Source organism: Adiantum capillus-veneris, chromosome 27 (assembly GCF_014529385.1).
Source record: "Adiantum capillus-veneris isolate H3 chromosome 27, ASM1452938v2, whole genome shotgun sequence".
In the NCBI taxonomy this organism is placed as follows: domain Eukaryota; kingdom Viridiplantae; phylum Streptophyta; class Polypodiopsida; order Polypodiales; family Pteridaceae; genus Adiantum; species Adiantum capillus-veneris.
In genome coordinates this window covers 102336840-102352618 of record NC_140957.1, presented here as the reverse complement: position 1 = coordinate 102352618, position 15779 = coordinate 102336840, and the positions used below count along the sequence as shown (strand labels likewise).

The window sequence follows — 15779 nt, the reverse complement described above, 5'->3', positions numbered from 1 at the left end:
AAGGGATAATAGTCTACACACACCCTCACTTTTCCATTATTTTTTGGAGTTATGAAAACATGAAGAACCCACTCAGACTCTTGCAATGGATAGACAATGCCTCCTTCAAGCAACTTGTGCCACAAAGCCTCCTTTTGGATCTCCCCCAACCTTTGCAGCTTTTGTGACCTTATCTTACACTCTGCTTTGAGAAAAATCCAAAGCTCTACCCCTTTGGTTCCCTGTAGGTCTTTGTATTTTGTAGTTCTACAAGTTGGGAAAAGACCTAGATGGCTCCACATAGCCTTGTTTCTCCTGCTTGGTCAAATCTTCACCCAGCATGTCCTCTACTTCTACTGCATCCACACCGCAAACCGGAGATTGCATACCTTTTCTAGGATTGGAAGAGTCTACAATGAATCCAAAGGATCAGTCCTCTGCTTCTCAAGACAACCCTCATCACAGTCCTTCATCAACCAATATTTTTGCGACTCAATGTGCCCCCTGTCAGACGGGTCCTTTGGGCCTCCCTATCCTGATTTTCTTGAAAGATAGCTAGCAAATATAATCACTACTGGTCAGCAGAGTAGTTGAAGGTCTTAGCAAGGTGATTATGTCTATTTGTGAGACTGAGCTTGATTGGCAAGATTGGCATTGACTTGTATAGAGAAACTTCAACAAATTGCAAACAAAGGCAACATACTGCAATATTATTTTTAAGCCAAATTGGTTCTCCCCACTCCATAAGTAGTGGCCAAAACAGTGGCCTGAATCCAAATGGACATAAGTAAGCAAGCAACATATGAGACCCTTAATGGCCCCTATATAGGAAAATTGTCCTAAATATAATCACTACTGGTCAGCAGAGTAGTTGAAGGTCTTAGCAAGGTGATTATGTCTATTTGTGAGACTGAGCTTGATTGGCAAGATTGGCATTGACTTGTATAGAGAAACTTCAACAAATTGCAAACAAAGGCAACATACTGCAATATTATTTTTAAGCCAAATTGGTTCTCCCCACTCCATAAGTAGTGGCCAAAACAGTGGCCTGAATCCAAATGGACATAAGTAAGCAAGCAACATATGAGACCCTTAATGGCCCCTATATAGGAAAATTGTCCTATGGAAGGTGCTATGGGAGGCCCTTCACACTGGGGTTAAGATTTTAACCAGAGGGATAGGCTTTGATAGATGCTCAGAGTGCAAAGTGGCCAGTGAGGATCCTCTTCAATTGGTCTAGAACTGTCTAGCTATGAGGGGCCTTGCAAACAAAATATGTTAATAGACACTGAAGACCTTAAAGATTATGTTCTTCAAGAACGACCTAGTCTTGGGAGGAAAGCTATGGAAAAACCAAGCCATCCTAATAAGTACACAAATTGTCCACTTTCTCTATTCTTGACAAGTCTAGAAGTCTAGGAACAAGCGCATCTTTGAAAATAACCACTAGACGGCCAGTTTCAAAGAGATTATCCAAGAAAGCAAGGAAGTGATCATATCTCCTGGAAAACATAGGATCCTGAAAGAGTGGGAAAATGTTATCAATTGGGTAGTGGGCTAAAACGCACAATGGGGGGGGGGGGGGGGGGGGGGGGGGGGGGGTCATCGTACATAGCATGTCAAAACATTGGCTTCCATGATAAAGGAATTGAAGCCGCCGGTCGGGGGCTTCAACATGCACGTAGGGTAGGGTTTCGGGGGGGGGGGGGGGGGGACCAACGCCAACTAAGAGAGGTGCTAGAAAATGCTAGCAACGGTCCAAGAACTCCTTTTTGTAGTGTTTTACAATGTAGGGTACAACGTGGAGGGAGATAGATGCTGGCCATGAAGTAGTCTTCTTCTCAACTTGCTCCTCCTCCACCAAGGGATCTTCAAGCACAAAGCTCCACCAAGGGCTCTGATACCATGTCAAAGTCAATGATGCAGAAGCATAGAGACCAAGGAGAGTGAGCACGATCACGAGCACGAGAGAGAGAGAGAGAGAGAGAGAGAGAGAGAGAGAGAGAGAGAGAGAGAGAGAGAGAGAGAGAGAGAGAGAGAGAGAGAGAGAGAGAGAGAGAGAGTCCTAACCAATCAACCTTGGCAACAAATAATTGAATTGAGTCGTATACAATGGAGGCAAGGGGTTGCATATATAACAACCTCAGTAGATTTCCCTACCCAGACTTTGACAAAAAAGTAAAACAAATACCTAAAAGCCAAAATAAATAATGGGTTCACATTGGGTAGTTCACTTGAGATGCTAAAACTCTAACACCCCCCGCTTGCAAATATTCACGTTTTGGTTTACAGATGTTATTTTCTTGCAAATTGTCAATTCTAGTGACCGAGGAAAAACTCCAAGACAACTTAATAGAAAAAACTTCTCATTTGGGGATTCCTATAAATTTATTTTAAGATTACACTGAGGGTTGTCAGATAATCCTTTTGATCCATATATGCGGTCCGGGAGATTGTAACAAAAGGTACGGTCTTCCGACACCTGGTGCTCTGCTGGGGGTTGAGGTAACACATAGACAACGACTCCAATGGATTATGGACAATAATGTGCAAGATGAAAAGATGGGAGTATGTTCTGCTCCCCTTCTCAAGCAGGGTGAAAGTGATCAATACATTTATTCTCCCCTACATAGCCTTCACTAGTCCGTTGCTGACGCTTTCCAAATGCAATTGGAAGGACTTATTAAAATCAATTAAAATATTTTTATGGAAAAATAACACTAAATATGCAACAGCATGGCACTGGGCTAGTTGGGAATCAGTAGCCAAACCAGTGGAGCAAGGAGGAATGGGAATTCTTAACCCTGCTATCCATGCAGAGGCCTAATGCACTAGATTCCTTGCAGCTTTTTCAAAGAGCAAGACCAGGCATGTGCAATTATGATGAAGGACATGGTCAACAAGGAAAAATTGATATCTCAAGGAGGGAAATGGGAAGGCCTTGAGGTGCACGATAAGCTTCTCGCTCCTAGATGGTCTAGTCTTAGACTTGGAGGTACACTAGGTGAACTAGTATGGAAGTGCAATCGAGCTTTGAAGGCACTAGAGTGGGGAGAGCTGACCAGATATTTCCAAAATTCCATCAACCACTCATCCCCTTGGCTATTCAAAACAGGTACATCTCTATGAGCCCGTTCTGGAGGAATACAACAAGAAATATGAACAATAAGGGACTTAAGCATTTGGCCAAGTTTTGGGATAGAAATCTAGGAAATGGAAAACGATTGACCATTTAGCATCTCAATTCAATCTTCTAAGTTAATCTTGATAAATCTAAACTCTAGATTCATCACGATGGATCCTAAAAGTTCCTACTTGCTCATTGTCCAATCTTGATGTACAATGGAACATTCAAAACACACACTCTAGTAATAAACTAGAACCATTGGTAGCCGCAAATCAGTAGAGGTTCCTACTAGCTTTTGCAGAGAAAAAATCAATTGCAACTCATTGCCATGATTATGTTGAGATAATCTATGTTTGAATTGGCTCAAGAATTCTAGATAAAAAGATGTTGATCGTGCAAAAGGGGGGTTGAAGCTAGCATTGAATGTGCAATGTTCAAGAAGGAAGCCGCACAAACAAGTGGCGATAATCATAAATTCATGCAAGTGCTATTGAGGGTTACTACAATTGTGACATTTGCAGAGAGTCTAGAGTTGAAATGGGACATAAGTCAAAATTTCCTCCTCAATGCTAGTGACTACTCATTTGCTTCCCTGCTCATTGTAAATTTGCAATGGTAGAGAGTCTAGAGTTGTGATGGGAGATAAAATGTTCTTCACTCAATTCTAGTGGCTATCTTCATGAGGCAATGTCAATGATCATAGATGCAAGTAAAAAATTTTAGTTGACATTAGGATTGGGACTCATACATTAGGTGAACATGCTTTTTTTGTTCATACTCACAATTGTGAGTGGATGTCTTATATTAACAGGAAAAGTAAAGTACAATGATCCTCAAGAACGTCAGGTGCCTTGAGGGGGCACAAAAACGTTTCAAGCCCCCTTAGGAACCTCTCTTTTTCTGGTGTTTTGAAATGCAAGAATCATCTCTTGGTGACTGCAACCCCCCCCCCCCCCCCCCCCCCCCCCCCCCCCCCCCCCTGACAACATTTTGAGACGGTGTCCCTTGCCTCCCTCAATGGAGCCCTTCCTCGTTAGTGATCCCAATGTTTTAAATGTTATAGCCTAGTGAAGAGGCGAACGCCTTGAGAAGAAGAGAGGGAGTTTGCCCTTCGTGTTGGTGGCTTAGAAGTAGAGGTTTTTTTCAAGTCCCTTGGGAGTGTCAATTTAAGGAGCGGCCTGGGAGTAGAAGAAGTGGGAACGGCTGAAGAGAAGACCACAAAGAGGAGCTCTTGGTGATCGGCTTGGAAATTGGTACGTCTAAAGATTTTGCGGCTTTTGGAGTGTGAGAAGGTATATATTACTTGATCTTGTAACTTCAATATGACCCCCCCTTGCTTGAGTGCTAGCGACAAATTGAGTGGCAATAACTACGCTCATTGGAATTTCATCCTGTGACTCAGGTTCTCACAAAACAGCTTATGGGATATGTCGATGGCTTGGACCCCAATCCTACAAGGCATCCCAACAACAGGGACAACTCCTTTCAAGATGACGAATATCTCAAATCGTGTGTCAATTGGGATGCTGCTATTGTGAAGATAATGTCGGCCATTGCGGAATCTCTTACAATGGACATTTCTCCAGCCATTTAGACTGTAATGGAAATGGCCGAGGAAAATTGATAATAGTGGTCTTAAGAGAACTATAGTGAGCATTTTCATGAGACTACCTTGAGAAAACATAGGGGTGAACTTGATTAGAGATAGCAACATGACCATTATAGCTGATTAACTTGGCATGAACAATACTTTGTAAGAGAGATAATTACAGAACTTGACAACAGTTAAGGACCAGATTTATGTGGAGTCGGTCCCCCCTCCAAAAGGTTTTTGTATTAAAAAAATTTACATAAAGAGAGACTTGGCACAATACAATCTTTGTGTTCCTTGGGACCTTGATAGTGCAATGAAGATAGAGAGCTTCATGCACCAGAATTATTCCCATAACTTAGCTAAACGAAAGCATTAACTTGTCCCGGCCTCAATCCCAATACCTCAAACACCTTCAAAGGTGGAGAGATCTATCAGGGAATGATGGTAGGGAAGAGGAAGAAGAAACATTCTTACAAGAAAGAAATAGTTCCTTACTTATCATCACTCATGTTGCATAGCATAGCATCATAGCATAATAATGATGATGAAGAAGATGGCAAGCTTAAGCATTGAAGCATGGCTCTTGGTTTGATTTTTTGAATTTCTTTGCCAAGAGTGTTGGTGTAGGCTCTCAACTTCTCAACAAGCTTGGAGAAGGAGATGAAGTTCTTGCACTTAGCACTTCACACAATGAAAGTGTGTGTGAGTGTGTGTGAGAGAGTATATCTTGCAAGCAAGCCCCCTAGTTTCTTGGTTCGACTCCTCAATCTGGCTCATGCCTTGTGCTCATTGGCTCTCTCAAGCCTAGCCAATCACAAGCCTAGGTCAATTCAAGCAATAAAGGTAGCCTTTGGACAAGTGTCCTCCTTTCCCGTTTGAGAGAGAGGGCTTGATAAATGCCCAAACAATTAATTAGCTAAATTCTCATTGGACCTCTCTAAGGGTCAACCAATAGGCTTTAGGTACATTATGGGGGTAACCTAGCTAGGGGATTGACATGTGTTTCTTTTGCCTCTTTGAGCAAGGGGGTGCCCTTTAGGTGAGGGAGTAGACTCAACCCCACCCCCTACTCTCATGGCTTGCCCCCTCTTTTGTAGGCATGGGTTTGACTTTCAAGCCCCCAAGCACCTTGGCCCCCAACTAGCTTGAGCACCTCAAGCCCCTTAGTCATCATGCATGGGTTTAGCAAGAGCATGGGCTCTCTCTCTCTCTCTCTCTCTCTCTCTCTCTCTCTCTCTCTCTCACACACACACACACACACACACACACACACACACATAGCCCTAGCTTTAAGGGCTCGCCCCCTCCTTGTAGGGATTGGGGTTCACCTTCAATCACAAGCCTATCTTTAAGCATGCACCATAGTTATCAAGCATCTCAAGCACAAGCCTATCTTTAAGCATGCACCATAGTTATCAAGCATCTCATGCACTTTAATAAGAAAGCACCTCAAGCATAGACCTAGCTTAACCTAGGGTCTAAGGACTTTTACACTAACCTTTGGAGGTATTTAATGAAGCTAACCCTAAGTTCCTTTTTAAGATCCATTAGCTAGCTTTGCTCTTTGATAGACCATCTCTCATTTGGACACCCATTGGCTTTGGTCCCGCGCTGAGATAGATATCCACATTGAATGATCAGTTTAATATGAGAAAATTATTTGGGTTAGTTAGATATTAGATTTTATGACATTACCTCTCTCTTGAAATCATAGTCGCCCTCAACTATGAGGTAGAAGAGATAAAGCCTTAGTCATTGGTCTATGTTTCTTAGCAGATAGAGGATCCTTTTTACCCTACGACATCATTCCAACATGGATGACTAATCCATTTGGGGCTTGGGAGACTTAGCTGCTGCAAGCATGTCTACTCTTTAGTTCATATTATAGTTCCAAAGTAGAGTGACAATTTCTACTTGGTGCTTGAGAGACTTTGTCAACACAAACATGATTCTAAGCATGCATACTGCTCTATGAGAAAAGCTCAATATACAATGCAATGGCCTCAATGAGAGGTTTAATAGAGAGTTGGTGAAAATCTTGACAAAGATGACCCAGACACGATGGAAAACTTGAAATTCAGAGTTGCCTTGTGCACTATGGACCTATAGAACTTCTATCAAGACGAGCAAAGGGTTTTTTCCTTACCACTTGGTCTATGGTGGCAAAGAAGCATTATTGACAATTGAAGTGGAATTTCTTGCACTTAAATTGTTGTCATTGGGAGATGAAGAGCAAAGAGATACTTGGCAGAAAAGGTTATTGGATTTACAATGTTTGCAATTGCCCAGAGTTTTGGCTTTAAGCTACTATAAGAAAGTGTCAAAGAAATCTCAAATAAAGACTAATGAGTGTGTGAAGGATAAGGGAATTGAAAAGGGTAATCTTGTGTTGTGATACAATAGTAAGTTAGACAATACTTTTCAGAAAAAGTTTCGAATCAAGTGGGAAGCTCCTTTTACTGTTGTGAACAAGTTTGACAATGGCACGTATCAGTTGGCATATTTGGGTGGTGCACAACATAAATACCATGTTAATGGTTATAGATTAAAGAATTATGTGGAACTTTTGATGACAATTGTGACAAATGAGATGCTATCAATCGAGGAAGAAAAACATCTGAGAACGTGAATGAGGTTTCTGGGAATAAGCTACAACAATTGTTCACCCTAGAAACCTCTGCTTTTCATGAATGATCAAGCAAGCTAGGGGGTGTTGGCAAGCTATGTCACAAATTTTTTGGATGAGCATAAAGCTAGTAGATTGTGCCAAAAAGCTTGCTAACTAGCGTCATGTATATATGTGTACATAGTGCTCCAAGTCTTTGGAAGTGACCATGTAAAAATTCATGTACAAAGGTTTGGTTTTTTTGGGCTTTGGTGCCAATGTTTTGGGTTGTTCGAGTCCCCAAAACATGGTTTTCAATAAGCATTTTCAGCCGTGCTTTATAGCTTGTGAATCGGACTTGTACATCATGAGTTATGTGCGTCCGAAGTGGGAGGTCTCGACTTAGAAAGTGGTTGCAGATAAATGCGACAAAGGAAATTGGGCCAACATGATGATCTAAAATTAAAAATGCTGAGATTTCAAATTTTTGGAGATAGTTGAAGTAATGGGCTCCGAGCCATGCTTTACAACATTGCATTTGGTGGCGGGAGCAGTGCACTATGCTCCTGGAGAGTTGGTCCTGAGAAGGGTTCAAGCTGGAAATTTTATGTGGGGAAAGAAGGGACTTGGGGAAGAGTGGGAGGAATGTGCCATATGGCACTGGAATCCCACATGAGAAGAGGGAAAGGGAAAGTGGGGGGTATAAGGGGAGGATGGGGTGCCCATTAAGGGTGTATCAGAGGTGAGAGGAGCTCTCTCAAGGCTTCTATGGGGGCTCCTGGGCTTCTTGGGGAGGGGAATGGTGACCAATTTTGGGTTTCCACTGCCTGTCCATGTGCCTGGCTCTTTATTTTGTCCCTTGGACACTTGCCACACCCCCTCCCTTGGGTCAAAGGTCACCGACACCTCATTTCCTACCCAAAAAAGGCAAAAAATGAACCAAATGAAAGAGGCCTACAAAGAGAGCCTTGTCGGTTGAGAAGAGAGAGAAAATATTTGGGAAGAAAAGATAATAAAAACCCCCATTTTAATAGTTGCAACGCCTGTAAACTTTCCAGAGAGCTCATTTTTTAGCAAGAGGGAGTACACCCCCAATTTCGAGTGGCCATAACTCTCTCATTTTTCATCTATTTTTTGCCTATGAATACTGTACGGACATATTCACAAGACAATCTATGTCATGATGTCCTTGGTTTCTTTTAATTCCAAGTGTGTTTCAGGCTTGAAGGGGTTTTCATAAATCCTACCCAAAAAAGGCCAAAAATGAACCAAATGAAAGAGGCCTACAAAGAGAGCCTTGTCGGCTGAGAAGAGAGAGAAAATATTTGGGAAGAAAAGATAATAGAAACCCCCATTTTAATAGCTGCAACACCTGTAAACTTTCCAGAGAGCTCATTTTTTAGCAAGAGGGAGTACACCCCCAGTTTCGAGTGGCCATAACTCTCTCATTTTTCATCTATTTTTTGCCTATGAATACTCTACGGACATCTTCACAAGACAAGCTATGTCATGATGTCCTTGGTTTCTCCTAATTCCAAGTGTGTTTCATGATTGAAGGGTTTTTCATAAATCTTTACAGATGTTTATCACAGATAATTTCAGCAGTGCAATAGTTCTTCCTTCCGACGGTGTGACTCGTGCAAGGCTATAGAAGCACTCATTTTCTTTGTCGTTTGCACGCTAACAACATAGTAGTATGGATATATTACTATAAATACTCTACAAGGGGTGAGTACTTCTCCCATTATTGTGAGCATTGATCTACTTCTGCAACATGAGTCTTTAGTGGATCAAGAATCGTAAGATTAGCTATCTCACTTTGGCCATCCGTTTGTGGGTGTTAGGCCAAAGAGAAATTCAATCTTTGTACCTAAATTTTCAAAGAGACCTTTCCAGAAATTACTGCTCATTCTAGAACCTCTATCTCACACGATGGATGTTGGCAATCCATGGTGTTTAAAAATCTGAGATATGAAGAGGGTTGCCATTTGGTGTACCTTAATAGTCCTTTTAACAGGAATAAAGTGTGCTAGCTTGCTAAACATGTCAACTATTGTCCATATTCCTATATTCCCATGGATAGACTTGGGTAATCCAAAGATAAAATCGATGGATATACTCTCCCATGGAGAATTAGGGATTGGCAATGGCTGGAGTAATCCAGGTTGTTTCCCTCTATCACACTTTGTCTTTTGGCATATCACACATTTAGATACATACTCTTGTATGTCCGCTTTTATGGTAGGCCAATAGAAGTACGTTTCTACTCCTCGAAGAGTAGGTTGAATCCATCGATGCACCGTATAGGGAGGAGCATGGGATTCATACGTGACTTTCTCATGAAGAGAGTGAATAACGCATAGCCTATTTCCATGGAGAAAATAGCCATCCTGCAAGATGAATGGTTCCTCTTTCTTCCCTAAGGCAAGGGCTGGCATTATGTTATTCTCTAGGAGAATAACCATTGCTTCCGTTGGAAGAGGTGGAAGGTGAAAAAAAGGAGAAGAGGGTGACCTCTTTCTTTCCTTTTTCTTCCTTTGTTTCCTCTCTTCTCTTTCGGAGTGACAAGGAGAAGGACTTTAGGATGATATTTTCCTCTTGGAAGGAGTTGGGGATCATCGAGACCGCCACCTTCATGGAGCCACATCTTCGGAGGAATTCGGAGATTGACTTATTTCTCCTTCATTGGATTCCTCCTCTTCTCTTATCGAAGAGAGTCTTCTTTTAGAAGTCTCAACAAGAGGCTTCCTAAGCTCTCTCTCTTCTTAGAGAGGTAGAGAAAACCCATAAGCACTAAGTTGTTGGGTAACTTCAGCTTGCAAGGCAGAGTTGCCCATAGCTTGTTGCAACCTATTAATAAGATAGTTAACAAACATTGGGCCATCATCAGTAGCACCTTCATGTGCAAAATCAAAGTTCTCAATACTCATTATGATCACTTGATTATTGTCAACCTTTGTGATTTGGTACCCTCAAAAACCTTAGTTGCTACTCTTTTTTACCTTTAAAATTAGTTCTCAAGCAGCCACATCCGTGGTTTAGAGGCTATTGATTGCAAAGAATAGTGGAGAGAGTCTAACATTGCTCGGTTGATTATGGTTCCTGTTGAGCTTGCTAGTAGCTCAATAATGGTTAAGCTAAAGGAAAGCCCTGAGAGAGTCCATTATTAAGTCTATAATTCCCATCGGTGTACCTCGAACTAAGTCCTTTTTAACCAATATAATATATCACTATCGCACTTACCCTATTGCAATGAGCAGGTTCAACCTTTCATGGATAACTTAAAGACCTCTCTTCTTAAGCAAAAAAAGAGAAACCAATAGCTCTGATACCAATGTAATGGAAATGGCCTAGGAACATTAAAATAGTGGAATAAGAGAACTGTAGTGAAAATTTTTATGAGACTACCTTGAGAAAATAGAGGGTGAACTTGATTAGAGATAGCAACATAACCATTATACTTAATTAACTTGGCATAAACAATACTTTGTAAAATAGAGAATTAGAGAACTTGACAACAATTGAGGAACGGATATATGTGGAGCCGGTCTCCCCTCCAAAAGGCTTTTGTATTAAAATCTCTCCCATAAAAAAAGATTTGATACAATTCAAACTTTGTGTTCCTTGAGACTTGATGCTACAATGAAGATAGAGAGCTTCATATACCACAACTATGCCTATAACTTAGCTAAGTAAAAGTATTAACTTGTCCCCTGCCTCAATCCCAAGACCTCAAACACCTTCAAAGGTGGAGAGGGCTAGTAGGCAATGACGGTACGGAAGAGTAAGAAGAAACATTCTTATGAAAAAGAAATAGTTCCTTAGTTATCATCACCCTTGTTGAATAGCATAGTAATGATGATGAAGAAAATGACAAGCTTAAGCATTGAAGCATGGCTCTTGGTTGAATTTACATTCCATAACCAAGAGTATCGGTGTAGGCTCTCAACTTCTCAACAAGCTTGGAGAAACAGATCAAGTTCTTGCACTTAGCACTTCACACAATGAGAGTGTGTGTGAAAGAGTATCTTGTAAGCAAGTCCCTTAGTTTCTTGGGTTGACCCCTCATTCTAGCTCATGCCTTGTGCTCATTGACTCTCTCAAACCTAGCCAATCACAAGCCTAGGTCAATTCAAGCAATAGAGGTAACCTTTGAACAAGTATCCTCCTTTCCCCTTTGAGAGAGAGGGCTTAATAAATGCCTAAACAATTAATTTAATTAGCTAAATTCTCATTGGAGCTCTCTAAGGGTGAACCGATAGGCTTTAGGCACATTATGGAAGTAACCTAGCTAGGGGCTTGACATGTGTCTCTTTTGCCTCTTTGAGCAAAGGGTGCCATTTGGGTGAGGGAGTAGTCACTCAACCCCACCCCCTACTCTCATGGCTCACCCCCTCTTTGGTAATCATGGATTTGACTTTCAAGCCCTCAAGCACCTTAGTCATCATGCGTGGGTTTAGCAGGAGCATAGGCTCTCTCTATCACATACCCCTAGCTTCAAAGGCTCGCCCCCCTCCTTGTAGGGATTTGGGTTGACCTTCAAGCACAAGCCTAGCTTTAAGCATGCACCTTAATTATGAAGCATCTCATGCACTTCAATCATCAAGCACCTCAAGCATAAGCCTAGCTTAACCTAAGGTCCAAGGACTTTTACACCAACCTTTGAAGGTCTTTAATGAAGCTAACCCCAAGGTTCGTTTTAAGTTCTATTAGTAGCTTTGCTCTTGACAGACCATCTCTCATTTGGACCCGTTGGCTTTGGTCCGGTGTTGAGATAAATCCATAAGCACATATATGTATTTTAACTCTTGTTCTCGTTTATCCCCCCGCATTAAATGATCGGTTTAATATATGAGGATCATTTGGGTTAGTTAGATATTAGATTTTATGACACAATCTTGGTAATCGAAAACAACTTTACAAAATCCTATATAATTTCACTACAAATGGAGGGGGCCAAGCTTTAAGAGCGCCGACTATAGTATATATATGTGTGCTCCACTTCTTGTTGAAAATGTCAAGGAGTTTTGCCACCACTTCGCCACCTCATGGCAAAAAATTCCGATGTGAATCCATGGGGGCTCACTGATTTGCAGCCACGTTCCTTTTTACAAAAACAAAACTAGAATCCTTTTCTTTTCCTGAGCTTCTGTTTTCCTCTTGTTTATTTTTTTCAGTTGAGATATTATTCTGTTCGAATATCTGCAAAACATATTGATATAGGCTTGTCCCCATCTAGGGAGAGTGGTTATGCCTCCCCAAATACAAGAAGTCGACTGAGTCTTCAAAACTTGAGCACCTCTTAACGCGCTTCTGCACTTTGCATCCACTCCATGCATTCGCACATCTCAAATAGCTCCTGTACACACACACAAACACTCATTAACCACCCTTCAGTAACATGAGAGAGAGAGAGAGCTACAGAAGTATGCATGCAAACTTCCCGTGCCAATTACATCTAGCCAGAGCTTGTCTGTCTACAGCTCAAAAACATAGGTCTCAGAGAGCCAACAATGGAAGAGGGAGGAGAATTGAATGCCTATCTTTGTGCATCACACATCACTAATCAGAGAGAGCTTTGGATGAAAGTCACCTTGGGTGTGTATGCCCATTGATCGGCTTTTGACCATACTTGAGCCACAGGAACCCATCATCCAGAAGGATATTCTGGGTCTTCACCCTAAAATTAACTTTTTCACCATCACAGATATGGTCCTTGTCCTCACAAACGCCTCCACAAGCCCTCGCTGAAATACTCATACACCTTTAACACAGAACAAGATCCTCAACATCATCACATTCATGAACACCATCAAGACGAGATCCAAAATGCAGATTTTAGAAATGAAATGTAGTAGCTCTCTCCATTTCATGCAAACAAATAACTCTGATGTCATAAACCAAGCCTCATAAAACATCATCGATTACCATTGCTGCTCCTACGACACAAGCTGGACTCCACAGTATGCAGCATATACACATACACCATCATCAGCTTTATGAACACCCCAACAAGACAATTCCTTATAAAAAAGAACCCAAAAGGCCAATTTTAAAAAATGGACTGTAGTGGCTCTCCATTGACATTGTCGATTACCTTGGCCACTTTTTTGCCTTGATGCCTAGAGGTTGTCCGTGCTTCCTCCATGCAAGCCTATCAATCTCTCTATAAAACTCTGTCTTGTTGAGCCTGGTTGCTGCCTGGTTCCCACCATGCATGCCCTCAACCTCAAGGAAGCTTTCCTGTGGACCCTCCTCTGCAGCGACCCCATGAAAGGGGGAGGGTGAAATCAATGCTCTGCCAGTATTCATCCAGGATGTTACCAATTGCCATCACCATAACAACACAGCTAAAGAAACATCATTAACATCTATCACCCAGGATTAAAACCACTATTTCACAAGTTACTTCATTTTTCTAAGCTATCACCATCGGCTTTAACACCGTCAGGAAGACCAATCCTTGAGGTGGATCTCTAGCTCATTTCACCAAAAGAATAGTTATCTGACTTCACAACCCCAATCTATTTGAAAACCATTCATTACCTTAGCTGTTCTTTAGGCTTCATGCCTCCAGCTTGTCCACCACATGCAAGCATGCCGATTCTTCCACAAATCTCTATCTCGGTAAGCCTGGTTGCCGCCAGCTCGTTCCTGCCATGCACAGATCCCATGTCCTCAACCTCATAGAAGCTTTCATAGGAGTTCTGCTCCATGGTGACCCCATGCAATGGAGCAGGTAAAATAGCTGGTCTGCCAGAATTCACCCCAAGATAAGTCGATTGTCATTGAGAAACTAAACATTAAAAGAATTCATGCAACATCCTCAATATCTATCGTGAAAGCATAAAAGTGAGCTATTAGACAACACACATTAAAATTTCTTGAAATTTCTAGGTTTAACAACTGCTTAGACACCAGTGAATGCCTAATTCATTGGGCAGTTCGTTAGTACCTCTATGGTGATGTTGATCATGTGGTAACCTGCACACTTACTCAAGATACAAGTTGGAAGTCCCATAGAAGAGCGATGAACTAGGTGTGACATTCGAGAGCTCCGTAGGAAGAATAGGGCCAGAAATTCCTCCTGTGTATACCATGTCCTCCATGGATGTGGGGCTGCTCGTCAGACACGACTTAAGCTGAAGTGGTTGATTGAAATGCTGAAGATTAGAAATCGTCTGGGAGACTTGATCCACACCTTGAAAAACAGCATTTTGCTCAGTGCAGCCATCCATAACTGATGCAGGTGGCACATTTGATGATGCCAACAAGTCCCGAAGATTGATTTCATTGTTGATTTCATCCGAGAGTGGAAAATTGAAGCTCTCTTGCCAATCAAGAGCTGACACTTCGCCGTCAAATGTAGTGGGTCCAGACATGTTATCAGGCTGAAATGGGTAGCACTGGAGATGCTCCGGCTTCGAAGGGGGAGATGGAGAAGCATTGATGAAGCCAATGAACGATGGCGAGCGCTCAAACTGCACTTGCAGGCAGCAAGTACAGACAGGCAACTCCAACAGCCGCGAGACCATACAATCTGGGTCATTATGCAGGATGCTGAGCTCGTTGAGGGGTAGTGGAGAGGGTGCTGGGGCAGGTGGGTCTAGGATACCATAGCCGGTGCTGCAATCTCCTTCGACATGGTGAGAGATACTGCTTGCAGGAGAGGGGAGGCGATCATGGCGATCTGCGCCTGCGCCATACGAAGTAAAATCAGGTGGGGGGGCGGCCATACACAGGAGGAGAGGTCTGAGGAAAGGTATAAAAAAACAGGGGAAGCGAGGAGAGGAGCGAGCTGCCAAGTGTGAGACAGAAACACAGATTTAAAGGGCGTAGCGCGAAACCCATCAGAGGAAGGAAGGCGCAGGGAAGATGAGCTTTAACCCCTCTGGGCCCTTTCGCGGGAGCAAAGTCCATTAAATCTGCATGAAGGCGTAGGGGAGATGAGCTTTAACCCCTAGGTATGGGGCCCTCTTGCAGGATCGAAGCTCTAAGAGTCCATCAGAGATCATAAAAAAAGAACCCCACCAGGGAAGTCTCGTGTTACGCTTCTTGGATAAGAAGTAAGGCCCAATAAACTTGGACAAACTTTGTGGCTGCGAGCTTTTCTTTTGTAGGTTTTATTAGGCTGGGTTCACTCGGGAGTGGAGGAAGAAAAGCTCACTTCCAGCCTCCAGGCGGAACAACAACAAGCTCATCTCTTGTCTCTCCTCAGGACTAACTGGCACGGGCATGGGAGGGTGGGATCTATGGCGGGGGCATTGTTGGCCGTAGATCTCAAATGCGGGTACTCTAGATTACTATAATCTAGGGTAAAACGTAATCTAGGGTACTCGCATTTCGAAAGTAATCTAGGGTACCCCCATTTTGCAGTGTCGGGTTTGAACCCGGGACCTCACGCACGGGAGACGCCTACCTTAACCACTACGCCATACGTGCGTTGTGAAAGGTGGGGGCCCTAATTTACTTAA

At 42.5% G+C, this 15779-nt stretch overlaps 1 protein-coding gene across 2 annotated transcripts; it reads right to left on the bottom strand.

Annotated features, from left to right (window-relative positions):
• Nucleotides 1-12207: 12207 nt before the first annotated feature.
• LOC147422471 (uncharacterized) lies at nucleotides 12208-15281 on the bottom strand. Of its 2 annotated transcripts, XM_086502403.1 has the most exons (5): nucleotides 14302-15275; nucleotides 13852-14058; nucleotides 13403-13603; nucleotides 12899-13069; nucleotides 12208-12664 (listed from the first exon to the last, which is right to left on the bottom strand). In XM_086502403.1, exons 1-5 carry the CDS (start codon nucleotides 15039-15041, stop codon nucleotides 12541-12543), a joined length of 1443 nt encoding a protein of 480 aa, XP_086358529.1. In that variant the 5' UTR covers nucleotides 15042-15275; the 3' UTR covers nucleotides 12208-12540. The 2 variants fall into 2 exon arrangements, with proteins under 2 accessions (XP_086358529.1, XP_086358530.1); XM_086502404.1 differs by lacking the exon at nucleotides 12208-12664 and having other exon boundaries at nucleotides 12900-13052; nucleotides 14302-15281.
• Nucleotides 15282-15779: the final 498 nt, after the last annotated feature.